Source organism: Ambystoma mexicanum, chromosome 8, assembly GCF_040938575.1.
Source record: "Ambystoma mexicanum isolate Mex_15411 chromosome 8, UKY_AmexF1_1, whole genome shotgun sequence".
In the NCBI taxonomy this organism is placed as follows: Eukaryota; Metazoa; Chordata; class Amphibia; order Caudata; family Ambystomatidae; genus Ambystoma; species Ambystoma mexicanum.
In genome coordinates this window covers 1,390,581,214-1,390,608,904 of record NC_090929.1, presented here as the reverse complement: position 1 = coordinate 1,390,608,904, position 27,691 = coordinate 1,390,581,214, and the positions used below count along the sequence as shown (strand labels likewise).

The window sequence follows — 27,691 nt, the reverse complement described above, 5'->3', positions numbered from 1 at the left end:
TACCGCAAAATATGTCAGTGAACTACTCCGGGTGTCCCCAACAACAACTCACACTCACTGTTCCACCATATATATTCCAGTCACTTCTTTGACATCCTTTTTCTAGATGTATATGGTAAAGCAACACTAATCTTGACAATCATCCATTATTGTTCCTGCTATGAACCGCATGTGAACTCGGTTTAGTCAGGAATAGGAAGTCAGTCACTCAAAGCCTCCTTCAATTCCAAAACCAATTTCCCTTTTTTTCCTATTTTTTAGGAAAATCTCATAATGTCCATTTGACACTTGGAGCACTTCAATAATAATTTTTTTTTTTTGTAACATATATTAAGTACAGAACATTAAATATATTCCTGTACAATAACATGAATCTACGATGGCTCTTACCCACTTTTTGTAATTGCTTACTACAGGGAAAATTTAAACATTAGAGCTCGCAACCCTTCCTTTTAACATGAGCATGCGCGAATGTGACGTCACTCGACTGACGTATTCCACGCATTGGCATGGTTTTGTCAGTAGTATGACGCTAATCACTCCAAAACATACATGCACACTTTGTTTTCAACGCCACGCATGCACGCTTCCGCGTTGGAGTGTAAACAGTATTTAAGGGAAGTCTTCATAGTTGAGTCGCATGCTCGTTATGGCCGATGGGACCCACTGTCAAGACCCGGCGAATCCTTGCATTCTATCACAAGTAAGTTTACTAGCTAATTCTCCCGAATTTCCACACAGGACAATATCCTTAAGGATTCCATGCTGACAAAATATTCACTTTTCCTTTACTCCTTAGCTGGACCGTGATTCAACCAGCTATTTACTATTGAACAACACTTCTTTCGACGGTAGCAGCTATTGTCCTTACTTGGAAGTGTAGCATTACAGAATGTTTTCATCTAAATTTGTCGCTCCTTAAATTGTAATATAAGAATGTTGAATTAAAACGATAACTTTAGCCTTACCCCAGATTTCTCCTATTTTTAGCGAGAAATAGAACAAAGAAATGTGTACAACTTCTCTGAAGCCCAGATATTGGATTTTTATTGTCTGCTTCTCTAATTTATTTCTTCACATCTAACCTACTGCAGCTGGTAAGTTCTCCCCATACCCTTCTGGTTTGCTGTTCTTTACTAATACATAATGTTCTTTACTAATACACAGTGTCCCTCCATTTACCTATTTGGATTAGGAGAACTCTCTGACTGACATTTTACTTAAACACACATTTGCCAAAAGAGAGAACTATATGTTATGTTTCAGTTAAAGTATATATTGACTGAGGAGTAATTCTGACTTGAGAAATTGCTAATATGTATGGTTTATGTAGGTTTTGAAAAAGTACCTGTATCCTAATAAGACTTACTAGGTTGCTATAAATTGATCTACTGATTATTTTATGTAAGTTATGGAACAAAGTTGAAAAATGTATATGTAATAGATGTATCTAATATGCTAAGATATGGTTATTATTTTGTTTTTATAGAAACTTAAGAAATTGTGCTATTGCCCCTGAAGAAGAGTGAAAAACTTGAAACACATTGGGCGTCACTATGTACTTTGTACAATTAAAATTTTGAAATTTTTGTTAAAATTGTGGTCTGTTGAAATGGTTTTTTACCTTATTGACTGTCTGCCACACCTACTCATTGTAAAATGTTTGCCAAATGATTTACAGAATTAGAATACAACTCTACTAGGTTATTGATCTGTATTTATAGATAATTGATAGTGTGCAGGGGACGGGAGTTCCCGATACTTTTGGGAAAACCACTCTTTGTCTCTGTGTATCCAACCTAGATGCCAACGTTGAGTCTATTTACCACCCGCACCTCAAATTTACCTCTGAACTTTGTACTTTTACCTTACCTGATCCTTATAATGCTTTACCTTAATCCTATATAGGTGTGCCCCTAGGTTCTACACATTTCTCTTGTACATGTTGGTCATGCAAGATCTCATTGGCTTCAACAAATGCCTGTAGTTGGTTTGTGGCGATCTTGTCTAGAACCTTGAGGATGAAATTGCAATTGGTGATGGGTCTTAGGTTGCCTGGATCACTTTGATCTAGTTCAGGTTTTTTTGCTAAGGGGGTGATGTTACAGTTGAAAGGGAAATTAGAGACAAACAGAGAACTCAGGTGCACATTACGTGCCTTAGCAACATTTGAACTATATCCAGAAGATCATGGCTGTAAGGTGAAGGCTGCCAAAAATAATGACACCAAATGTCTGAAGCAATATAGGTTTTATCGGAGTACACCCGTTGGCGACACCTGGTTCAGGAGTCACTCACCCATAACACCACAGATGTTTAGCGGATTATAATTGGCAGGAAACCACCTCCTAGAACATTAATGGAGTTTCGGAAACGGCTTGGATTACGCACATTTATCAGGTGTTCAGTGGCTCTCTTCTTGACTCCCCCTTGTATGAAGTGATATTTACCAGCTAGCACTTCATGCACAGTCCTGATGACATCTGCAGAACAATCGTAACTAGTAAATCTTCGAGAGCCCCTGGACCTGACAGGATCTGAAGTTCACTTATCAAGACTGATCCCGTAATGTGGTCCTATGCCGTATACATGCTGTTCCGTAGTATTGATGTCTCCCAAACTATACCACCTTCTTGGCGAGATTGTATAATAGTCCTAGTTCTAAAAAAGGGTAGCCATGATATTCCATGCAACTACCGTCTCCCTGCCATGTTGGATGCTCCAGCGAATATTTTTGCCAGAGTACTCCTTAGCAAGCTTGAGGACTGGGTTGAATCTTGTTACCTTATTTCATACAATCAAATGGGGTTTTTGTAAGGATATAACACCACTTCTAACATGCTTGCCTTAATTACTGTCATCCAACAGGCTTGGATGATTAGGAAACTCCTGGTTTATGTGGCCTATATTGATTTCCGTTCCGCTTTTGACACTGTAGATCGAAATAGGCTGTGGAAAAAGTTGCTTAACTGGGACATCCCCATTTGTCTTTTAAAAATATTTATCTCCCTGCACGAACTAACACGGGTAAAGGTTAGATTGGATCAGGATGGTGGGACCACCTTACGGATTCCAACTTTCAAAGGCCTCAAACAAGGCTGTATTTTAACCCTCATGCTTTTCAATCTATACCTTTTAGACCTGGGTGATGCACTCAATAACATCTCTGCTATCCCGCCCCGATTAGGCTCCACTTTCATACAGTGGGCTAGGTTATGCAGATGATCTCTTACTCCCGGGAGTCTACAATCAACCTTAATTACATTGAAAGTGTATTCTGACCTTAACTCGCTTGTTGTGAACATCTCAAAGACCAAAACTATGGTCTTTGACCCTGTTGGTAAAAAGTCTAAACCGGTGAATAGGGATGTGGGTGGGGCTTTATTGGAAGGGGTTTCTGCATATAAATGTCTCTGTATTTTGCTAGACAGCAAACTCGGTGTTGTTGCTCATTTAGACCAAGTAAGATTGAAGACTCATATGACAACGGGTTGTCTTTGCTCTTTTGCTCATAAGGGTGTTTTTTTACTTCGATTGGCTCCCTGATTCAGCTTTATGAAGCCAAATTGGCATCTGTTCTACTTTAAGGAGCTGAAACCTGGGCTTTGGCAAATTTTGATGAGACGTGCAAATTAAAACACTCAATATTGAAGAGCCTTCTTCGACTGCCTTTACGTACATTGATTGAAATTGTTTATTTGGAATATAACGTTTTGACAATACATTTACAAGTACAACTCTGTTCTTTAACTACACTGTGGAAGCTTGCCAACGCCTCAGCAGCCACCCTAAATGTCCTTATGTACGATGCAATCAAGACTAGAGCCTCATTGATGCCATATAATAATATTGTTAAACTTAGTTCCATAGCCAATAAATGGTTAATGCTCACTGCTGGGAATTTTCTGAGCTCTATGCTCAGTATCTTCAAAAATTCCATGAACAACATTTTGGCAGGATATGGCCAGGAACAGGCCATGCAGCGGAATTTGTTAAATACATCCAAGATAGGATGCTTTTGCCCACCTATATTCAACAGTTTGTGGGTAATTCTTTAGTATGGGACTACATAAAGTTGTCATTTAATACTCTCATTACTATAGAAATTGAGGGGGCTTGGTATCATATCTGAAGGGAACACTGAGAATGTCATCTGCGTGTAGAAGGGACCCTCAAGTCTGTAAAACCTATTTTGTGTGAATGTGTGTCGCTACAGAATCTAAGGTTAGCTGCGTTACAAGCTGCAGGCTTGACGATAACCTTACCTACAGATGACTTATGGGATTTGTTAATGAGTGGGAAACGTGAAGCCTGCATTATATATCTTTCTATTTTCTGGAGGAAAATTGTATCTATTTTATTATCATTGTGAGGGGATGAGGATGTTTTGGTTCTTTTTAATTGATGTGTTTGTTTATGCCTTCTCTATTATATGATTGTATGGTTTTTGTTTGTGAAAAGTTTGTAATAAACTATATCACAATAAAAATAAAAATGAAATAAGGGTGAGATAAATGCCTCGCTTTCCCTGACCGAGTGAGGATTTCCCTACCGGTCAAAGTAAGAATAAAGGAAAACACTCTATATCAAAATGTATCAGTCCCTCATACATGTACATACAACAAAATCCTAAAGGTATCATTTGGCCGTTCAAATTCATCAAAATAACAGTTATATTCATACATAAACTTTGTAACCATGTATCCTTGTAACCAGGGTCAGATTCCCTTCTCCGTGGTTAATTCAGGATTTTCCAAATGAAAGTTCAAATAAACAAAGTTAGTTTCAATGTTCAAGTTCTGCTCCAAATACAACACCGTTCTTTTCACTCCATACGTCTTCCAATTGGCAATTGGAGTATTTTCTTGTTAAACAGGATTTATCAGTCTTCAAAATGACTGTCAAAGTTCCACAGTTTTACTTGATAAACAAAAAGACTTTGTCTTCAGATTTCTAATCAATACTCAATATAATTCCTCTTCTTTGAAGAACGACTTTCACATTTCTGCTTCATAAACAATTAAGTTTTGTTAGGATGGTTTTAGCACTGCTCATCATAATATATTAGTGGGCTTGCCACCGCAGCCTTCAACCACAATGCAGTACTTTAATTATCTTCTTCCTGGTCCATTAACCTGTCTGGACTAACCACTAATAGTCCCTTTCCTGGTATACTCGCCTGCCAGGATAACACTCCTACCACTACTACAAGTACTCTGTCGAGGCATGCTTCAAACTTTAGGAAAAAATTATTTGACTTTCAACAACATTAGGGTTCACAACTTCTTCCACAAGGGTATATCACACATGGCATTGATTGTTCCACTGATTTCCTTGCCATTTGCAATGCAGTTTATAATCCTCTCCTCTAGATTTCTACAAAGAGGACTTCTCTCCTGCCACCTTTGGGTTCCTTCTACAACACAAATTATCTGCTCATAAAGTTTCAGGTTTCCTTTTTAGGAGAGCTCTATCCCCTTTTATTTCTAATTGCCTTTCTTTGGTTTAGGCAATGCTGGGTATCCTCTTCCTTACTATAAAGTAACAAAAGTATATGGAAAGAGTATGAATCATTACTTGAACACTCATATTCGTCCCAGTCAAGATATAATATTCATAGTGAAAGAAGCACGAGATAACCAATATGGGAATGTGCAATCTAGACCCAAACAATTTAAAAAGGGGACATTAAATAAGGGGAAAAGCTGAAATCAGAATACAGAGAAATGACTAGAGGATAAAGATAAATACATCAAAACAAGAAAAGTATATGAAGAAGAGAGAGTGGTCAAGGAGAAAAGAAGATTGAAACTTTGAAGAACCCAATATCAGAACGTTGTCATTTAATCAAGGAAGTTACAGAGAAATATTTAAAAAATATCCTATTGACTAATACTGGTAATGAACCAGCTCACAGGAGAAGGGAGTCATTCTTGTCTGTTTTTTTTTCATTGTTCTAATAGTCGTAGAGCTAGAATAGGTTTGTTTGCACACTGGATGGATCTTCCTTTTGGACTCACTGACAGCCTTATTTTTGTTAGGTAGGGAATACCCATAGTATAGGGAAAGTTAGGAGTTTTCCTTTTCTTTAAAAAAAGATCAATAGTAAAATGGAAGATCAGGGTCCCGCGTCGTCCTTCTGACCCGCCACAACGGTAAGCAAAGAAATCATAGTAACAATTCAGTCAGCAGAATTGTTTGCCCCCATAGTAGTGGCTGTAAAGGATAGCAATAAGATAATGATCTTTGTCAACCTTATGGATATTAAGCATATCATATTTGACAGATTTGTCACCCCTATCGTTGACAAAAATGCTCAACGACATAAAGGGCGAGACCCCTTCACTACATTTGACCATTGTGCGATATACGGCCAGATATCACTGGTAGCTGAAAAAAAATTAACATTGTTCATTGCCCCTTTTGGCACTTTCAGATTTACTGGATGTTGTTTCCGCTTCTGCAGTATTTTGAAGAGTGGTGACCCAAATGCTTAAGGGCGTGGTTGGTGTATTTGTCTATCAGGATGAAAAAATGGTGTTTGAGGTTTGGAAGAAAAGGCCATGATGTAAAAATGGAACAGGTGCTAGAAATACTGAACAACATAGGGTTGAGTATAGAAGTCAGTAAATGCAATTTCAGGACAAATAAAGTAGAATATTTTGGACACCTCATGAGCAAGAAAGGGTACAGATCCAAGGAAAGTGTACTGTATACCATTATGGAGATATCCACTCTTAGTAACTAAGAGGCGTTGGGATCATTCATGCAAATGTATACAGACATGAATTTCTGAATTGACATGGAAACATATCCTCTCCGGTGCTTTATAAAGAGGAATGTTGTGTTCAGGTGGAACGAGAAATGGGAGGAACCATCAAATATGTAAAGGAGGGATCTATAATGCTCCAAACATATGCCAAGTGAACCATCCATCCATCCATAATCACAGTGAATGCTAGCATAAAACGGCAAGGAGCAGTCCTAATGTAGAATATTAGGACCTCACAAGAGAGGATTATTTGTTACACATCAAGGGCAATAACTGACACAATGGAAAAATACTCTTGATCGAAAGATAATTATTAGCTTGTTGTTTTGTCGTTGGGGGCAGAATACTTGCGTGTGGTCAGAAACTAACAATGACAACACACCATAAACCACTGCTAGAGGTACTTTAATGTCAAGGAACTGTAAAGGCTCATGCCACGATTGGCGCGGTTGAGCCTATGTTTACAATATTATTAATAATGTAGGATAGACCTCCAGACACAATAAAAACAAAAAAGCTTCGTGCACCTCTTGCAAGGATAACAAGGTTTATTTTGTATCCAAAAACGAAAAAAGGTGACACTGGGTGCCATAGAACCCAACTGCCACAGAGCGCACTGGTTTGTACAAAGCAAACAGGACATTTTAAAGCACATTGCCATCTCTTGTGATGCACACAGTATACCGTATTCATTCCCCACCCTCATTGGCTACCTCCTATGTACATACTACTAGTCCCCTATAGTACCTCGACCGATAGGCCGCATCTAATCTGTTCTGGCCCCTTGACACATGGTCTTCTGCCCATCACCTTAGGCTCTGGTTGCATGACTGGCGGGCACCTGAGAATATTACCCTCCCCGTGGTAGTTGACATGAGCTCAGTGGATACCCTGGAGTTCAAATTGGCCCTTCTGGATAAAAGAAGCGCTGCTCTTGATCCCAGACATGCAGGTGCCCCTGCCATGTTTCCCCGGCGCAGAATTAGATTTGTTGGTATCACCCCTTGCACCTTGTAGTAGAAAGTACAGGACATCTTGCTCTCTGCTCCCCCTTGGCAGCTGCCCCTCCCTGGAGCTTCACCTAGGCCTCTCCTGGACCTCCGTTATCAGCCAATTTGCTGATTTACGTGTTCTGTTTGTGGGCATCTGACAGTTCAAATAGGTGGATCATTATTGTTCAGGGGTTAGGGGGGATTGCTAGTGCCTTAATCTGGGCTAGGTTGTTTTGGCAGCTCCCGACCTCTGCCCTGGCTCCCATGGGTTTGTCCTTTGGAACAGGTGCAGTCCTACCTGTGCTCAGCCAATCACATTCCTTTCTGGTTTTTCAGGCCAGCAACACATTGTTATCTCTCAGGCCTAATGGCCTCCTTGTTCAGCTCCCTTGCTGGGGAATAGGATGCAAAAGTGATTTGACACTCATTACCATAGGGGGCTGCGGCTTCCACTGCGGCCGACTGGGCCTCACTTTAATATGGTGGTGCTTCAGTATTTCCTGAAAGGGGACTGGGGCTGGCTGTTATTCTTTGTCTCTTCATAGTTATGTCGACCAACACACACACACACACACTCACTGTATACCTTAGCCTATTTAAGGTCCCACACTTTACTACACAAATGCCCCACACATTACCCCTACTTTACATGTTTCACCCCCTTCAGCCGTGCACGTTCATTTCTGAATGCATTCAAAGGAATGGTTCGGTCAAAAAATTTTATTGCCCCTACGGGTCGGCCATGTGTTTTTAAGCCTAAGTCGCTCGATTTTAGAAAAAGTTCCTATGGACCTTACCCGAGTTTTCGTCCAATAAACGCATGCGAAAACAAGCACCAGGGAGCTGCCATTTTGTGATAATCCTATCATTTCCCCATCGTCCTGGCTGACCTGCTTTTGCGGCATTAAATCATATCCCCCGCCCCTGAGCCTGACATTATCAAAACATTCATATTCCCCGCCTCTCTCCGTGATGTTTCTGTGCTGCGTAGGCAAACGCGCCCAGTCGTCTTCTACGCGACTTCACACACAACCCGGAAACCAACACAGATCAGCTCACAACACAGGGCGCCACAATTCGAATATGAAACTGTACTTTAAAATCAAACAGCAACACAGTAAATTTGGTAAAGTACATTTATTTGACATTAAATGTTTATAGAATATTCTGCAATTGAATTGCCATATGAACTCTGAAAGTCATTTATTTTCTTTTATCTCTATCCACAAATCCTTAAAATTTTATCGTGAGTTACGCGCTGTTCCTTTATGGTACACAGGGTGTTGGTTTTCGTTCAAAGAGGCACTTGTGTCGCACGTTGAACCGCAAGGCTGTTCCATCAAGTAGGCACTAGGCCAGCGTAAAGGTTGATATGTTGCTTCTAGCCGCTAGTACCGCGTAAGGGCATATGGGCCCTTGGCGATCGTCCCATAAGATCATCAGAATGGTGCAGTTGTTTATATTAAGCTGCAGCTGGCGGCTGAAGAAACCGTCTGCCGGTGTCTGAAACTGGTGACAGTGGCAAAAGGGGAGTATATACCTATTTTGAAAACATAAAATTTATAATTAGTCTCGCCAGCCGATTTTTATTAATATTATTCATTTTATTTATTACGGCTTAGCTGAAACTATTTGCTTTCAAGTATAGTGCAATGGAGTATGTTCGGCTCTAAAATCAATGCAGAAACTAACTAAATAAATCGAGGTTGGTACACAATGAGAAACAACTTTTTGTCTACATGCGTGTGGAATGTGGACCTGCATGCCCATGTGCCCGCTACAAGGACGATCCCACAAACCTTTTCAAAGCTCTTCATTCATTCATTTATTCATGCATCATTCATTAATTCTTCATTCCGGTATAAAAGCGTCTAAAGAGTTACTTACATTATATTTGCAATTTCCATTGTGTCTCTGCGTAATGCAGTCCGTAATTCCCACTGTGCTCTTGACAACGATTTTTCGTATACTGAACTAACATGAAACTCTAGTTTAAGAATTTTCTGCCTTATCGTCTCAAACGTTATTGCACCCCCCAAACCGCCCTTCAAATGAAGTTCTTTCTGCATGGTCCCTGTCTCTCAAGGTCAAAAAACAATAGAACCTTATACTGCCAGTGCGAGTTGTGGGCCTCTTCAGGGCGCGAGCTGAAAATCAAAGCCGCTGACTAGAAATTAGCATACATTCTTTCTTTGCAACATCCCGTAGTAAAGCCATCTGTGAGAACTTGAAGTTTCGAATCCATCTATGTAGTGCGCCTCAATGTGCAAATGCAAACTGGTTCAGGAGTTGACTTGCAAAGCACAAAGATGTTCTCATGAGACATATCAAGTGGTTTATAAAGTATTAGAAACAGGGGTGTGTTTGTGAATGAATGACGTGTGTATGTCGTGGTATTATGTTTATTGCAGGGGGGCGGCCTGCCTCAGTGGAGGCCTGCCTGGAGACACGGGGTCTGAGGAGGCCATGTGAGCGATGGCCCCTGGGCGTGGGATACCTTTTGAAGTGTACATGCTGTTTGGCACCTTGGCCGTTTGCGCCCATCCCTTGCCCTTATGTGATGTTAAAGGACATGGGGCATCCATTTGTGTACCCTCTTTCCACTCCATTTTGGTGACCAGGCCTCACTGCGATAGTACAGCGCGCAGAGCACATGGCCCACAGCCTCGTTCCCACTCTGACTGGAAAACTCCAGAGGTATTTGCAACAGCTAATAAATGTAACACATCACTCTCTGAGATCACGGTCCTGCATGTGAACCGGCTTGAATCATGCACATGGCTCGTTCATCTCCACAAACGTGTCCTTGCCCACGCACCCTCGCCAATGGAAAGTAACTGCCATTCTGACCCTGTGTCCCTGCAAGGTATTCTCTTCATGTGCCAGACCACGGACCACGCCATGATGGCCACCTAGCAGATCCCCAACTAACATTAGACCCCTACTGCAGTATATCGTTGCCTATCAATGACAAATGCCACATATCGGAGATTCTTGTGAGCACAGACCCACACTTCAAACACTGTATTATAGTGGTCAAGACCCTTGACCTAAGGCCTGTATAATCCAATGTTCATTGATAGTATTGATATATTTGTGACTTTCATAGAGACATAACCGACTGAAAGACTTTGAAGAAGTGTTATTTAGTGCATGCATTATTGATAATATATTTGGTTAGCTTAGATAGTGACCACCCCGCTTCACAGCGACCTGAACTTCACCCATTCCGAGCACAGGTGTCTGACGTCCATCCTTGAATGGAAACACACTTGATTGATTTAAAAAATCGAAACAACCGTTGTTAAAATATATGTGGTGTTTTATTTTGTAGCTTATTTTGATGACACAAAAATACAAAAGTTTACACATTGTACAGTTCAGGTTGCAGCACAGCGAGAGAAAATCCCCTGTACTGACCGCTGTCACTCGGGAATGTTTCTCTTATGGCACGAACGGCACAGGCGGGTATCACTCTTCGAACGCGGTGTCCAAGCCTCCTGTGAAGCCACCATGTAAAGGAACGATAGGCCACCAGCCTGTACCACCTGTGAAAAGGAATGAAACAAACTGTTTTTAAATGACCAAGATAATTTTAATAAACGTTTGTTGTCAATGACAATTCTTGTAACTAATGGCATTCTGCTCGGACAAATGCTATCTAGACACTGCACACTATTGAACGACTTTCATGCGTTCCAATGATATGTATATGTAATTTTGGATATAGTAGAAGACCATGAAATAGGAGTGGCATGACAAGCAGAGTATACTTACTCGTTACTCGGATTACGAGGACGAACAGTTGCACGAAGTTCGTGCATAAGCACAGTATTATCCTCAACACAGACCGTGTGAGGCAGGCTGCCCTGAAGTCTGGCAGCTCGGTGATGCATTGCGGTCGAGGCTCGCCTTCCGAAATGTAGGCCACGCATCCCAAGTTTTCACAGCAGCAGCAGTTCTCCTCCTTGGTCGGCATTAGCTCGCACTGGTTGCATGTGCACCAGGTGGAAACACCGTCCATTCGACGAGGTCCAGTGTCTTCATCCGTTGATTCGTCCTGCCAACTGCTGTCCGAAGCCCCATCGTTTTTGCGTGTTTCCCTTTCCAGTAGTCCCTCCTCGGTATACTCGGGCTCGTAAATGTAGGGCATTATTGTATCCATTGTGTGTTGTACAAACTAAAATAATTGATAGCGGTGGTACTGGTATCTGTCCACACAGGCTACAAGCAACGAAGGTAGCTGACCAGAGCACAGAAACGAGTCACAGAATACTCAAAGTAACACAGAGAGAGGAATGGAATCGAAAATCTGCTGCTGTGTGTTTTGAAACGGTCTGTTTATACTTATTGAGGAAAGAGGCATCCTGCCATTTCCATGGCGACACATCATTAGCTGAAGCGCAGCGAATGTTGACACGAGACATGCTTTGGCGTTGTGAGATGGGAGGTACGTGTCTGCTGATGACAGGCTCATGTGCGGGGGATATGATTTAGTGCCGCAAAAGCAGGTCAGCCAGGGCGATGGGGGAAATGATAGGATTATCACAAAATGGCAGCTCCCTGGTGCCTGTTTTCGCGTGCTTTTAATGGACGAAAACTCGGGTAAGGTCCATAGGAAATGTTTCTAAAATCGAGCGACTTAGGCTTAAAAACACATGGCCGACCCGTAGGGGCAATAAAAAATTTTGACCAAACCATTCCTTTAATATATTTTCTCAACCTAGATCACCTGGGGTTGGGCATGGGAGCTGGACATGCATCCCAACAATACGAGATTCAATATGTGCCAGGGAAGCAAAATTGTGTAGCAATTTCCTGTTGAAAAGGCAGCTACCAGTACTGAAGCACGATAAGTGTGACCATGATGAGTATGTTGTTGCTAATGTGAGCCAGAGTTGGAATGGTGCCATTGCATGAGAATAGTGAGACGAAGAGATTGCAGAAGATAACAGCTTTATTTAAGATAAAGAAGTGGCTTGCAGAAGGATGGCCCACAAAAGTGAGGAATGGAAGAGACATTTTGTGCATTTGGAGCAACTAAGAATGAGCTGTCAATGGGGGATGAGTTTGTAATGAGTAATTGTATGCTGACAGCCCACAAGCACTAACGGAAGGAATAGTAAGCCTAGGCATCACAGGCACAAAAGACACCGTGCATGAAAGTATTGGTGGACAGCTATGAACACACAGATTTAAAATGCTGTATAGGAGTCCTGGCTGTGTTTCAATTCTGTTAAAAGCATGGAAATTCAGAGACCACCATTAAATTCCCCACCGGTTCCAGAGAATGCATAGTTAGGCTAGTGATAGACATGCTGGGACCCTGCGGGAATTTAGGAGAGAGAAAGAGGTTAGAAAATCATAAAAGATCATGTGTGCAAGTTGCTGGAAGCAGTGATTGTAGAGAGGGTCCTGTGAATGAACAGTTGAGTTTATGGATGAAATCCTATGGAGGGATGTGGTTGCCCTGTCATGATGGTAAGTTCCACAATTTGTTAGGAAAGAGGTGAAGGATTACTGTGGTAAGGAAGGGATATCGTGGCAACACTCCTCATTTTATCATCCGCCAAGTAGCGGAATGGTTGAGCACCTAATTAGTGACTGCCTGTGCCAGTGAGCAAATACTGACCAAGGGTATGAGCATGTGATAGTCGTTGAGGGATGTAATTGTGGAGTATACGAACTGCTTCCAACAGGACACCACTGGTTTCACATTATAAACTGATGGGTATCGTCACTCAACATAACCATGCATGTTAACATATCTTGTTTAGTGAGCGGGCATGTGCTGGAACTGCAGCATTGCCCTTGACCGTGCTGAATCCATGTTTTTTGTCCATTCATGCAGAGGTGTCAGTCGGAGCCAAATCTGCTTGAGAACCACTGTCTCCTGTATTCTTCTCCATGGGGCACATGTTCCTCGAGCTTGACTTCCAAAATTGAGGTACGGTATTACGCCTCATCATTCCCCTTCTTCTCTTCATTTACTTGAAGCTTTGAAACTGCCCTCTGGCAGCAAGAAAGAAGAATTTGTTGCGTTAGTCTCACATAGCCCAAGTCCAAAGAATACTCTGTCACGTCCCGGTCAACCACTCCTATTTTTCAGCAGAGTGCTTAATATAGGGTAGCACAAACTTGACAAATCATTCAAATGAAGGTGCAATGTTGTAGGAGTGAGAGCTAGCAAGCTGAGGATCCCCCAGCAACACATCCACTCTTATTCACATAAGAGAATCCCAACAAGATAAATTAGCAGGCCTCCGTTCAATCAACCCATCCTCTGTCATAATGTGGGGTTGATGTGCAACTGCTGGCGTTCCGAGGATGGAGGGATTCGCTCATGCATTTTCTCCTCTTCCATTTGCTTCCACTTAGAATCCAAGGATTATGAGATGAAGCCTCGATTGAGGCAAGCAGTGTTAGATCAATATTCACCCTCCACTCTCATCTGGTGTGCACATGCTCTGAGGCACTAGATGGTCTTCCCTGAGCTATGGACCACCTGCACTGACTTAAGACCACTGCCTTCTGCTCCCAGACTATCAAATAAGAGATCCCACTGTCAAACCACCCACTACCCCCATTGCCATGGCACAGCTATTTTCCACAGCCCCACCATCCTGCTCTTTCCCACCATGGGCGGCGGAAACGAGAGCCCAACCTGTGGGTATGTTTCCTCGTCCTGGCTCCACTCGTCATCCAACATAGTGTTCAGGGCCTTCTGAACGCATCGCTCGACTCTCCACACTCCTCTCACTGTCAAGGGTCCCACTTGCCTTTTAAGAACCCCCCTCACCCAAAGAAAGAGCTTTACCAAATCATTAATGAGAGGAGAAACCCTGCATCTTGCAACACAGTGCTGACCCCAATCAAAAAACTGTGTAGAGCTAAAAACCAATCTCTTCACAAATATAGTATCAAATATACAACAGGCAATGGACACAGCAGCAAGAACCAGAAGCAACATTCATATGCTATCTGAACTGGACTTAAAGAAAATGGCAAAACTGAGCAAGAGAGCTTGCTCTCCATTGGTTCCCTGTCCCCACTGGATAGCTGCAAAGAGATACTGAGCAAGGAAACTCTCAGCAATCTCTTTTCACAAACTGGTGACCTGCTCACTCGAAACCGGAATCGTAATAAAAAGCATTTAAGACAGCTTACGTCAACGTGCTTCTAAAGAACATAGCTTGAGACCCAGAAGACTCTACCAATTACTGTACACAGCCACATTTCTAAGCATGTGGAGTCTAATGTAGAGTCTAATCACCTACTTACCACTAACAAGATGTTCTTAGACCTATGTGAGGCACTGAATCCGCACTTCAATCCATCTGGAACTACCTCTAAATATTTATGGATGAAAGCATCACATCCGCACTCGTACTCCTTGACATCTCACCGTCCTTAGTCACCGTCCACCACAGTACCTTAATCGGGCAATTTGAGGAGTCAGGACTCCAGAACACTGCTTTACGATGGATGAGATCCTTGCTAATAGGCATGAAATCCTGTGACTTCCCTCTCAGCTCGAACACACAAACTATATCTTGTGGAGTTCCTCAATGATTGAGCTTTTTTCCGCTCCTCTTCAACTTCTACTTAGCCCCACTGGTGAAGATCAGAAAAACGTATGGACTTACTTGTCACACTATGCCAACAAAGCTCAAGATACATCCAAAATGACCAGAGAGGAAAACTCCAGCCCCATCCTCAGCAACTTCTCACACAAGTAAACAAATGGATGGCAGCCAACAACCTATAATACATTCTAGACAAAAACAAAAAAATTGTCTTGTCTCATGGCATCCTTGGAACACCTTTGCCATGGCCTCTGCAAATTGGTAGCCACCCTAGAACATCTAGAGTGACCAAGAACCTCTGCCTACTAGTGTACAATGGTCTCATGTTGGAAAGAATGCTTCTATCATCTACGCTCAATCGGAAGGAATCCAATCCTCACTTTCCCACACAGAACCTTAGCGGTCATTTCTCTAGTTCTTTTAAGAACCGATTGTGCTAACAACATTAATCTATTTATGCCAAACTATCTTGCAAAGCAACCACAGCGGTTCCAAATCAAGGCAGCTAGACTATTCAGACTCAATGGGAGTGAAAATATAACACACCAACTCCTAGAACATTGCACTGGCTACCAATCACAAAAGCATGACCTTCAAGGTACTGTGCATCAGGGAGTCCTCCCATGATTAAGGAGCAGAATTCATCCAAAAGCGAAATTTCACATTACCAACTAACTAGATATCTAAGATGCAGAAATGACATGCTAAAAAAACAGGAAATTCTGCATACAAAGACAAAGTGGTTCTGTCGTCTCCCATAAAGCGGCCAAACTTTGCAAGGCAAATGTGAGCACTTCAAATTCAGGAAAGAGCTAAAAACCTGGCTTCCAATGCATACTCATCGAAAAGTATCCAACACTCAACAAACATTGGAAACTGCACTGCTCAATCAACCAACTCCCATACACACACAGACCCAAAGGGAAGACCATACTGGCTCCAGACAGCATAGTTCCAAACCAGCTCATGACACTTGGGAGGAAGAAACCAGTGACAAAAATGCAAAAACACGTTTGTGCATCGTTAGCACTCTCCCCTTTTTTTCTTTAATATGAAAAACACAACACAGGACATCAGACCAGAAAAACCATTAAGAAGCACAATACCTCTCACCACAGGCATCACGCGCTTGTACCCGATTGATCCTGCAGGTTTTCCTTTTCGACCAAGCTGCAGTTTCACCACTTTACTCCACACGCAAACTCAAAACTAGTCACCAGCACATGGCTTTTAAGAGACCCTCTCCTCCGACACCAAATAAATATTCACCAGTTGCACTAACTGACACACTCAGCTCCCACCAACACAGTCTCACCATACAAGCACAAGGTTCCCCTACTGGACACAAAGCCCACAATGCTCCTAACATGTCACACCTAGAAAGCTTTCACTCAAGTACAGGTCAGGCTACTTACGATTTGCACCATCAACACAAAGGCCGCAATCACGCTTTTTCCATCTCCTAACTAACCATACAGACCCACTCTCGTCCAAATCGCCAGAGTGCATGGAGACCATGCTGATGGCAGTGGTGCACTGTACAAATCCTAATAGTACAACGTAACATTGCACTTTAGCACCATCTTTGAAAGGCTGCAGGTTCTTCTTTCAATTTCTTTTCAGCAGCAACTGCTCTCTTTCTACCCATTGTAATTGCTTCGACCTATCATTGAAGTTATCCGGTGATCAGAGCAGTATTTTCATCTCCATATTCCGACATGGCTTTTTTGAGGATCATAGCCAGAGCTGTGAACTACATGGCTATCTTGCTTGGCACAAGCCGCACCTCCCATATGATCAGCTTTTAAGACAAAGGGCCTCATTACGATTTTGGCGGCAGCCATGCCGCTATTGGCGGCATGGGTGCCGCCAAAATTGGGTCTGGGTTCCCAGAATGGGGAATTACCGGGCCATTCCGAGTTCGGAGGGCCCAGTAATTCCTCCCTCCAGCAACCCGGGCCCAGACCTTCCCCATTCCCATTTCAGCCCACATAGGGCTGAATGGGAATGGGAATGGGGAAGGGAGCAAACAACGGGTCGATTACGAGCGGCCCGTTGTTTGCTCCCTCTTCCCCCCAAGTGACCCAGTAAGCACGCCTGGTTTGACCAGGTGTTACTTCCCGGGTCCCGCGAGGGGAGCTTGTAATGAGGCGTAACAGGTTCAACGGGTCCGCCTCCTTTAGCGGGTCCCTTTAACCCGTTCCGCCTCACTTGTAATGAGGCCCAAAGTATTTAACATTCGGCATGACCTATAGTAAGCAGTACACGCTGTGAAAATGCTATTCTCTAACATATTGTGTGGTTGTTGTGATGTACTCCAGGGTTCGAGAACGGCGCCAGAGTCAGTTGCAGTGATACCTTTTGTGAATAGAGTGCACCTTCCTGGGGGCTCTCGTAATAAAGTACTTAACTATAAAACCTATGGTCACTAGCACTTTTAAACCTAACAAGTGGCGATGAAGATGCACTAAAGTGCAAGACGAGAGCCTCCAGGGACCTAACGCCTGCTTGACGCGCTCAAGAAAAGGAGCAGGCAGCCTGGATTGGGGACAAGCAAAGCAGAGGAGTTTGTGGCCAGCCAAACCGGCACAAGATAAAGGCAAGTGGCAGCCCCATTATAAAAGGAAAGAAACAGGGTACATACCACGCAGTAGAAGCAGTGTCTTTTAACAGCAAGACCTTGCACGCGCGCCTAACGCCCGCTACTGAGAGGATAGAGGCAGGGACCCAAATACGTCCCACGACGTGACACATCCATTTTCTATTTTTGTTGGATGGCCATGGCAATGCCAACACAGCCTAATGACGGCTCCACTAAATTGAAGGCTTTCCAACGTTGCAATGTGCCGCAACACGCCTGCTCACTGCGTTGAACTACAAAAAACACTATACCAGGGAGATACCAAGGAAAGGTACACACCACGTATAAATAAACATGCCTGAAGCACAAAACAACCCAAACCAAACAGGACTGAAACAATGCAGAACACTCCTGCTCCCTGCCTTTTCCCTGCCAATCCTAGCAGCCCCACCACACTGTGGGAGCAGTGGGTGGATACATTCCATGTATATTTGCGAGCCATTGGTGGAGCAAAATTCAATGATGACCTTAAAGAAGCCACACTATTAAATTACATAGGAGCTGAAGCGCTCAGGATTTTCCACACACCACCCAACCAGAGTAATAATGATGAGGGAGCAGGAGATTCCAGTAGCAATAGGCGCCACAAACCTGCACTCCACAAGCTCACCACACACTTTAGGAACAAGACAAATGTGGTTCTAGAGAGGTATAATTTCTTACCAGAAAGCGGAATAAGGGAGAATCAGTGGATACCTATATTGCAGTTTTAATGGGGTTGCTGGCAACATGCAAGTTTACTGGCGTTGCAGACAAATACCTAAGAGATCAACTGGTACTCCACTCCGCTGATCCCTGTATTCAGCAAAGGTTGTGGCAGGCAAAGGGCCCCACGCTGGACCAGGCAGTAAAAGTGTGCAAGAAGAAAGAGAAGAAGATGGCGAGGACACCATAGATAAAAAAAGATATCCACAGTGGCTTCCAAAATAAAACCTACTGAGAAATCGAGAAGAGAAAGAGAAACCTTTAATAAAATGCAATGGAGATGTTACAAATGTGGACGAAGCAAATACCCCAATGGCGACAGAGAATGCCCAGCATATGTGGCAGAGCATTTCAGGTGCGGCAATATTAGACATTTTGGAAAGGAACAACAGTGGAAGGGGAAGAATGGGCTTCAGTAGACGAACATACGCGGAAGGTAACCGCTCAAGTAATGTCATTAGTAGAGCTTTGGAAGAAATAGGTGGCCCAAGCAGCCCGTTATCCGTATCGAGTTACAGAGAAGATCAGGGAATGCAAATATTGACAATCTGTTCAAGGAAAGAGAGGTCCATGGGTGTGCATAAATATCTATGAGATACCTATGCAAGTATTGGTGGACACAGGTTCGCCCTACACAATGATGGATGTTCAAACATACACAAAAGAGTTAAATCTGCGATTTGAAGAAGACTTGAGAACAACCACTATCGAAGCCACAGTTTATGGCAAACATCATGGGTTATAAATGGGGTCACCTCAATTTTTTAAAGGTAGAGAAACGTACTGTAAGTTAAATGTGGCAGAAAAAGGGTCGTCAATGGTAGGGTGGGAGGAACAGGCAGCCCTCCGGATACAGATACACCCAGGTGAGGCGGCCCAGATATTGTGTGTGTCCAGTGAAGACTTTAATACCAATGAAGAACTAGCAAAGACTTTTCCATTAGTATTCAATGCCACCTTTGGGATGCTTAAAGGTTTCAAACATAGGATTATACCTAAGAGGGGTGCCAAACTAATTGCACACAGAGTGAGAAACATTCTGGTTGGGACAAGAGAAGCATTACAGAAAGAGTTGACAAAACTATGTGAACAGAAGATCATAGAACTGATTGAGTAGTCTGAGTGGTTAACCCCAATTGTAATTGTACACAAACCAGATAATTTCATAAGGATGTGTGTTGACCTTCGAGATCTTAATGCTAGTATTTGGATTGATGGGCACCCTTAGCCAAATATAAATGAGATGTTAACAACCATGAAGCCCGCCAAGTACTTTACTACACTCGACCTTGGGTCAGCATACCATCAAGTGGTTTTAGATGAGAGTTCGAAGCACTTAACTTCATTTGTCACTCTCCTTGGATCATTCAGATATCGGCACATGCCTTTTGAACTAGCATCAGCTGTAGCAGTTTTTCAAAGGTTGATGCAACAGCTTTTTGTGGGCCTCGGTGGCGTATGCTACTTTCAGGACAACATTTTAATTGCAACCATGACGGAAGAGGAACACAATGCCAAACTTTTAGGAGTTTTGCAGGTCATAGAAGAAAAAGGACTTACATTGAGGATTGATAAGTGCAGAATTAAAGTGAGGGAAGTGACGTATTTGGGACACATCATAAATTCTGAAGGAATAAGCCCAAAAAGGGGTCTGGCCGAAACAATATCACATGCCTGCTCCATCCAATAAAGATCAAGTGTGCTTTTTTTGGGATTAGTAGAATACTATTCAAAATATGTACCACATTTTGCAGACAGAACACAGGACATGAGAGCTCTCATGAAAAAGTTGACAAGATTTGTGTATTCTGAAGTGTGCCAAAAGGAACTGGAGAACATAAAGAGGACTATAAATGGTGCACCAACACTCAGAATGTTCAGCAGCACATCCGCTAATGTAATCACAGTTGACGCCAGTAACTTTGTCCTGGGTGGAGTGTTGGAGCAAGTTCAGGAGACTGATATGGCACCGGTGGGCTTTGCTTCGTGTGTACTGAAGGCGGCAGAGCTGAATTATTCAACTATAGAAAAGGAAGCCCTAGGAGTGAAATGGATTCTGGAGCATTTTAGGGGATTGATATGGGGTCTTCTAGTAATCATCAAGACTGACTACAAGCCACTGATACACATCTTAAATTCTAAGAATCTACACTTAGTTTCCCCTAGAATTCGCAGGTGGATCCTTGACATAATGCAATTTAACGTAAGAGTAGTGTACATGCCTGCAAAAATGAATGTCTTTGCGGATTGCTTCTCCATACTGCCATGGGATAACGGAGAACAGGATCAGGACCAAATAGATGAAAAGGACATGGAATGCATTACTGCACATGTTGAACCAGGGGTCTTGAAGGAAGAGTGGGCCCGAGCATCTTCCGAGGACCCTGAACAACGATTATTGTGTCGGGCTGTACAGGAAGGATGGGAGAAGATTCATCATGCCCTAAAAGAATACGCACACAATAAGAATTAGATTGTGGAAGATCCTGTGTGTATTTTTAGGGGGGATCGAGCAATTCCATCTGCAACATTAAGGAAGGGGATCATGGATTTACCACATGAAGGCCATCTTGGAAGGAACCTCACGAAAAAAAGGATTAGAGAGTGTTATTGGTGGCCAGGAATGTAGAATGAAGTTGAAGAGTTGGTAAGGAATTGCCAGGCGTGTGCTGTAAGTGACACAAGCAAGAGAACACATGTGACTCTGTTACGACCTGTAGAAATTCCAAACATGGTGTGCAAATAAACTGGCCATAGACATTACAGAACCCTTTCAGACATTGGATACACAAAAAAAAATATATAGTAGTGTTATTGGATTACGCTTCAAAGTGGGTTGAATGGGGAGTAATGGGGGGAACGATGATGACAGGAAAGATTGTGAGATTTATGGAAGATGTGTTCAGCAGAGAGGGAGATCCTCAAGAAATGTTATCCGACAATGGGGCTCAATTTATGTCGGAGGAGATGCAGGCATTCTTAAAGGATCAAGCTATCGAACATAAGGTTACTTCACTATACCATCCCATGGCCAATGGACTAGTAGAACGTATGAATGGATTTCTAAAGAACATAATACAACTGGCTGAGGCTAATTCGTTACAGTGGAGAGATACACCAAAGGAAGCACTAAATGCTTATAGAATGACCCCCCATTCTACAATGGAAGAAGAACCATTTGTTATGATGAGAGGGAGAGCAGCATCTAATAGGTTGAGGCCACAATGGTTGCAAACAAAGAACAGTAAAAGTGTAGACATAGAGGATATTGTAAAAAGAGTGAAAGAAATACAAGGAATATTATTATCATACAAGGCATGCAAGAGAAAGCAAGTTCAAGGAAGGAGATTGGGTTTGTATAAAGGAACCTAGAAAAGTGTTAAAAGGACTGTCCAAATTCAGGGAGGCACAGAGAGTGGAGAAAGCGTTGGAGAAGTCTATGATTTTGGATGATGAAGAAGGTGGTCATGTGATGATGTCATGCCTTCCAGTAAACAGAGAAGAGCAAACAATATGACACATGCCTTTTTAGATGTCAAGGGCAGACTCATGGTCAAGGACCGTCGACGGATAATGTGGGGTACAATGGACCAGTGGTGATGATCCCGTCAATCAAATGCTGTTGAGGAACAGGAGAGTTTCTCCCAATTTCAAGAGTGACTATGTTTATTATTAACTGTATCCTTTTATGTTTATCCCCCGCCTCACTCCCACCGTCCTACCCTTCCATCCCCTCTTTTCATTCCCTGTTTATTCTTTGGAGGGGAGATGTTGTGATGTACGCTGCAGCGTCATTCTCAAACTCGGGTTCGAGAACAACGCCAGAGTCAGTTGAGGTGATAAGTTTGTGAACAGAGTGCACCTTCCTGGGGGCTCTTGTAATAAAGTACTTAACATTTTGTTGTTTTCGGTAGAGAGTTATGGGATTGGAATCTAGTATTTTCCTTATCACTACTTTGTCAACTCGAAAACTGGGCATTTGCAAACTAATAATAAATTAATCCTGACATGTGCCCAGGAATGACTTTTACACAGTATTTTAGAAAATGACTGGTGTTTTTTAAGCAGCCACTTCTAGAGTATGGATACTGTGGGTCAGTGTATTGTTGCAGTTCATAATTCGTTTTGTATCCATTTTTTTTAACAGAAGTCTGAAGCTGAAGGAAGTGCCCTATGATCTATGCTTGATTTCTGCTCTTTCCCACAGTGCCTGACCACAGTGAATGCTCTTTCCCTGTGCAGCCGTAACCCACAGTGTTAATGTTAATTATCCTGTGGTCCACTACCTTTTGGATATTGACTGGATGGCAGTGGGAGAAACTGGATTCCCTTTTACAGCTTTCCTTTGGCATGTCTTATCTTGGCACACTTTCAAAATGTACAGTCACCACTAGCCATTAGCTGGTGAAGATTGACTCTTGGCGACTAGGAAAGGGGGTTCTTTGTGTAAAATGGTGATGGGGAGTGACCTTTTATGCCTGGCTAGTAGCATGCAGCCTTTTGCCCCCTGATTTCACTGAAACTGTAAACGGTAAAGGCTCTTCTGGCACCTAGCCAATGATATACACTGATCGTCATGTGCTAGTTTAGCCTTTGGTAAATACAGCCTGCTGCTATGAGCAAGTGTTGGTTGTAGCGGACAGCAAGCATTTTCTGTATTTTTGAGTTGCTCTAAGGGCATGTGACAATTAGTGACTCATGTTGTTTTTAAATGTACAGTGAGAGACTTGGATTTGATTGTTGCTTGTTTTTTCGTGTTTATTATAGGAATGGCAGATGATGGATTTCTGATGGAGGTTTGTGTTGATTCTGTGGAGTCTGCTGTGAATGCAGAGAGAGGAGGTAAGGGAGATGACTGATGAAACATTTTGCTTTACATCTTCTGTACCACTTCCTTCCCCTCTTTTGAACCTTTACATCTTCTCTCCAGAGAAACACAGTGGGAATAATTGGGACAAACTGGAGCTGGAGGAAGACCTACAAAAAAGGAAGTGGTGGAAAATGATTTTTTTCCTCTGCTTAATAACATTATTCCATTCACACATGGAATAAGATTTTGTTTCACTCGGTATGAGGCAGTTTATCAGTATCTGTGATTCTCTTTTAATCGGGTGTGTGAAATGTCCCCAAGCCCATGAATAACGTTTGTGAAATGTTTGAAGACTAACATGCTCATTTATGGGATTGCAGGGACACGAAGAAATGCAAACTAAGGTTTTCTACATGTTTTTCTTCACCTGCCAGTTGCCCTGGGTGTGTTGAGTGAGCGAGTGAGCATTGTTCGGACTGTTTCTGTCTTCCATGGGTTCGTGAAGAAGAGTGACTAATGCACAGGTAGCTACCAGGGGATCGCACAAGCTTTCCTTGGCTCACCCTTTGGGAGACATGGCTGAGGAGCCAAAGGCAACTCTATGGGCCTCATCACGAGTTTGGCGGTAACCCTTAAATCTGGCGGTCGCGCTATTACCGCTGGATTTAAGGGTCTGCAAAATCAGGGCTTCGGCGGATTTCTCCCCATCTCTGAGCTGGGGGGAAATCCACTGAAAATGTGTGCTGAAAATGTGCGCTATTATCGCCGGGTGAAAATTCCCCATTGAGCCCAATGGGGAATGGGGCATTCCCGAATGGGCTCAGTAGGGAATGGGGAATTCCATTACCGCCAAACCCGTGATCCGGCGCCGGGGGGTTTGGAGGTAGGGCTAATACTGCCGGCGGTAATACCGCCAACGTTAATGCCCAACTCGTGATGAGGCCCTATGGATGGTAATTGGATGATTCAGAAATTAAATGTCTTCACAAGTTGTATGAAAACAGTAATTTATCTTCTGTGATGGCAAATATATGCTCTGCAGGTTACAAGTAGTAAACATTTAATGGAAAGAGTATTTTAGTGTTTTGAGATGGGGACCCTATCATTCAGGTTCATGGCAGTGTCCAAAGGTCAAAGAAGAATGGTTCCCAATGAGGAAACCTACGCCCCCTGCACACTGTCAACAACAGCCTAAGCTTTTATGTTATTTCGAGAGCTTGAACTTAGTTCTCCTACACTACAGAGGGAGAGCTAGGACGAGCTGTGAAATAAAGTACTTTTGGCTAAATTTCATATAAATGTTTTTGTAAAACATTGCATTTCACATGTACCAAAGCATTAAAACTTGACAATACAGTTTTGATATAAAAGATGTTTTAACTTTCAAAACAGCCCAACGCGTTTCGAGTAATATTCACTCTTCATCAGGGGCAAAATGTTTATTTCAATAATTTCTACAAAGGAAAATATTTGAACGCATTTTTAGTTCATACTATTAGATACTCTTGCATTATTTACATTTTTAGGGTCATTATTGGTAATGATCCAGACTCATGCCCTAACTTCATGATATGAAATTGATACTATATGGCATCTTTCTCACAATCTTCACTTTGAAGTGTACCACATGATTTTATCAAAAATACTGTTTGTATATCATAAGAACCTTCAATCTTCATATCATACTGACAATGACGAACCATTGAATCATAACAAAAAAAATCAAAAAGATTTACACATGCTTCATTATATTTATCCTTCTAACGGTAGTTACCAAACAGGAACATTTGTATTATATCCTTGTTGTGCTAAGGTGAAAAATCTTATGTAAAAAAGGTAAGTGTGGTCTATTTACCTGCAGTGTGTCTTATTTGGTAAACCCTAAACATTAATTTAGAGCAATGCTGTCTGTGCTGATAGATGTCTTGTGGACTTGAAGAAGCTTTAAAATAAGTAAGTCGGTCTACTGGAGCTGAATTGTCAGTGCCCGAAAAGTTATACAGTACTTATCTGTATGGATGTGAGCTAAAGTTAAAGAAGACGAAATTAAACAAAATGAGTCAAGAACAGAGTCTTCAACTGAACACTTTATTCTAACGGGGAGGAAGGACAGCTCAGGGGCAAAACGTTTGACTTGGACGCAAGACAACGCGGTGAACACAGGTTCGAATCCTACGCTTAAAAACCACTCGTTGGTATTAAGCGCATTATAAATAAGCAATAAAATAAATAAACATATGAATATTTCTGAATTATTAATACTTGCGCTCACAATAGGCTACATTAGCTTTCTGGGCTACTAATTTCAAAATAAAGACATACTTTTTCTACAGATTGTCAGCAGATATTTTAGAAAACCTTTCTAAATATTTACTAAAAACCCTTGCTTGGCATACAATATTTAGATTTGGCCTAAGGCTGGCCAATTTAAGGCACTGATTTGCAGCAGACACTAGCATCAAAAAGGTGAATGCAGTGAGGATATCCCAATCGCTTCCCCTGTTAGGGCTGTTCTTAAAAGATTCATCTGAATCCTCTCCCCACGAATGCAGATTGGGGATTCTATGCTGTGATGCCCCGCAAAGGAGCACTGGAAACAGTCTCCCCCCCCCCACTGTGCCCTATACTCAGGGCAAATTATGGAGAAACGATTTATGGTGCCACTGGACCTTCTGCTGCACGCTTGCCCGAATCTGCGTGCACTGCTCCACATGCCACAATACTGGAATTACCATTTGTGAAGCTCAACATGCCTTCACAAAAGGTTGCACGTTTGCAGATTGCTCCTGGCCTGAAGTGGAGCCTGCAATTTATGGACATATCCCAGTTAGCTGGTAATTCCGCTCAGAGTAAAATCCCAGATTTCTGTGGAATGCAGATCCACATGCAGTGTTCCGCAGCACCTCAGAGTGGCAGGAATGCCACGTGCTTCTGAAGGTAAAAGTGACACACTACTACCAGCGAGAGGCCCTGTACTTTCCTGACTAATTTACTGACCCCACTTCCCTGATGGGTCCTAATCTGAGGACTCATCAAGGACATAACTGTGTGATATGCCCGAGAAGACTTTGGCTTCCAAAGGTTAGGGTGTTCCAAAGATACCCTGCTTGCTGTGTGAGTATCCTAGGACAGTTTTTGGTCTGCTGACCTGGCTGGTGGCAGTTTTTCTGCATTCCAAACAGTGGTATTTAGCCGTGTTGATCCTGCAAGTAGTTTTACAGGCTGCTCCTGTGTTAAGGTCTGGTTGCATTTGCCAGCTAAACTATCTACCCGTCTACTTATTTTTTGTATAGCACCTCAAACCCAGAGGCCTCAGAGCGCTGGCAAGACAGACCGAGACATTTATAAAGAGCGAAAGCTGTTAGGTTAGTAGTTTCTTAGGCTTTACCTTTATCAAAGAGAAAGCTCTTCAGACTCTTTTGGAACTGGCACTGAGATGGTAGTGGAATAGGCAGTGAGTACCACATAGCAGGAGCCTTGTTCTCCTTTGAGAAATAGAAAATGTATTAGACCATGTAGGCTCATAGCCTCTGCCTGCCTCAAAGGGCAAGGACATAAGAAGCCAAGACGAGATATGTCCAGAAACATATATGCTGTCTGGGATTCCAGAGTGGAATCAACATCATGATAGTTTGCCCAGGAAGTAGAACTGGAAAGAATGAATGCAGCAACCATCAGCAATCATTGACTGCCAAATGTTTGAATGGATGCAACCTCCTGAATGGATGCAGAGTAGGCACTCGGAACACAGTATTCCTAAATTATCTGGGCATCTGCTCCATTATCTTGTCTAACCTTTGGATGAGACTCAAAGTACAATAAGACCACGCCAGCCTGAAGAAGACTGTGAAAAAGCTCTCTTGCTGACAGACAACTGGCTTCTCAAGCGATCAGATCAGCGGCAACTGATGGGATGGACATCCCTTCCCCTACCTCAGCCGGAACAGCTGGTCCTAGAGGAATCCCTGTTCCCAGAAGGTGACCTGTGCTCATCCTTATGGCGATCAGACATGTAGTGGCAGTATCTTAGGAACTCTGTGTACCAGTTACTTATACAGACCAAGGGCTAGCATTACAGAACCTAAGAATCAAGTAAGAAATTTACAAGAAGCTTTTGGATTCTGATGAGTACGTTTCTCACCTTAGTTTTGACCAATGGCAGATAACTGCATCTGCTTGGAACTG

At 42.6% G+C, this 27,691-nt stretch overlaps 1 protein-coding gene across 4 annotated transcripts in view; it reads left to right on the top strand.

The window, feature by feature from the left end:
* Window positions 1-27,691, top strand: part of CUTC (cutC copper transporter) — a 435,187-nt gene that overhangs the window by 48,776 nt on the left and 358,720 nt on the right. For 2 of the 4 annotated variants that reach the window (XM_069611523.1, XM_069611525.1), the window contains exon 2: window positions 23,464-23,538. In XM_069611523.1, coding sequence (XP_069467624.1) covers window positions 23,466-23,538 — 73 coding nt within the window. In that variant the 5' untranslated portion in view covers window positions 23,464-23,465. Of the gene's footprint in view, window positions 1-13,615; window positions 13,712-23,463; window positions 23,539-27,691 lie in introns of those variants that run through there. The other 2 variants (XM_069611524.1, XM_069611526.1) reach the window with 2 other exon arrangements.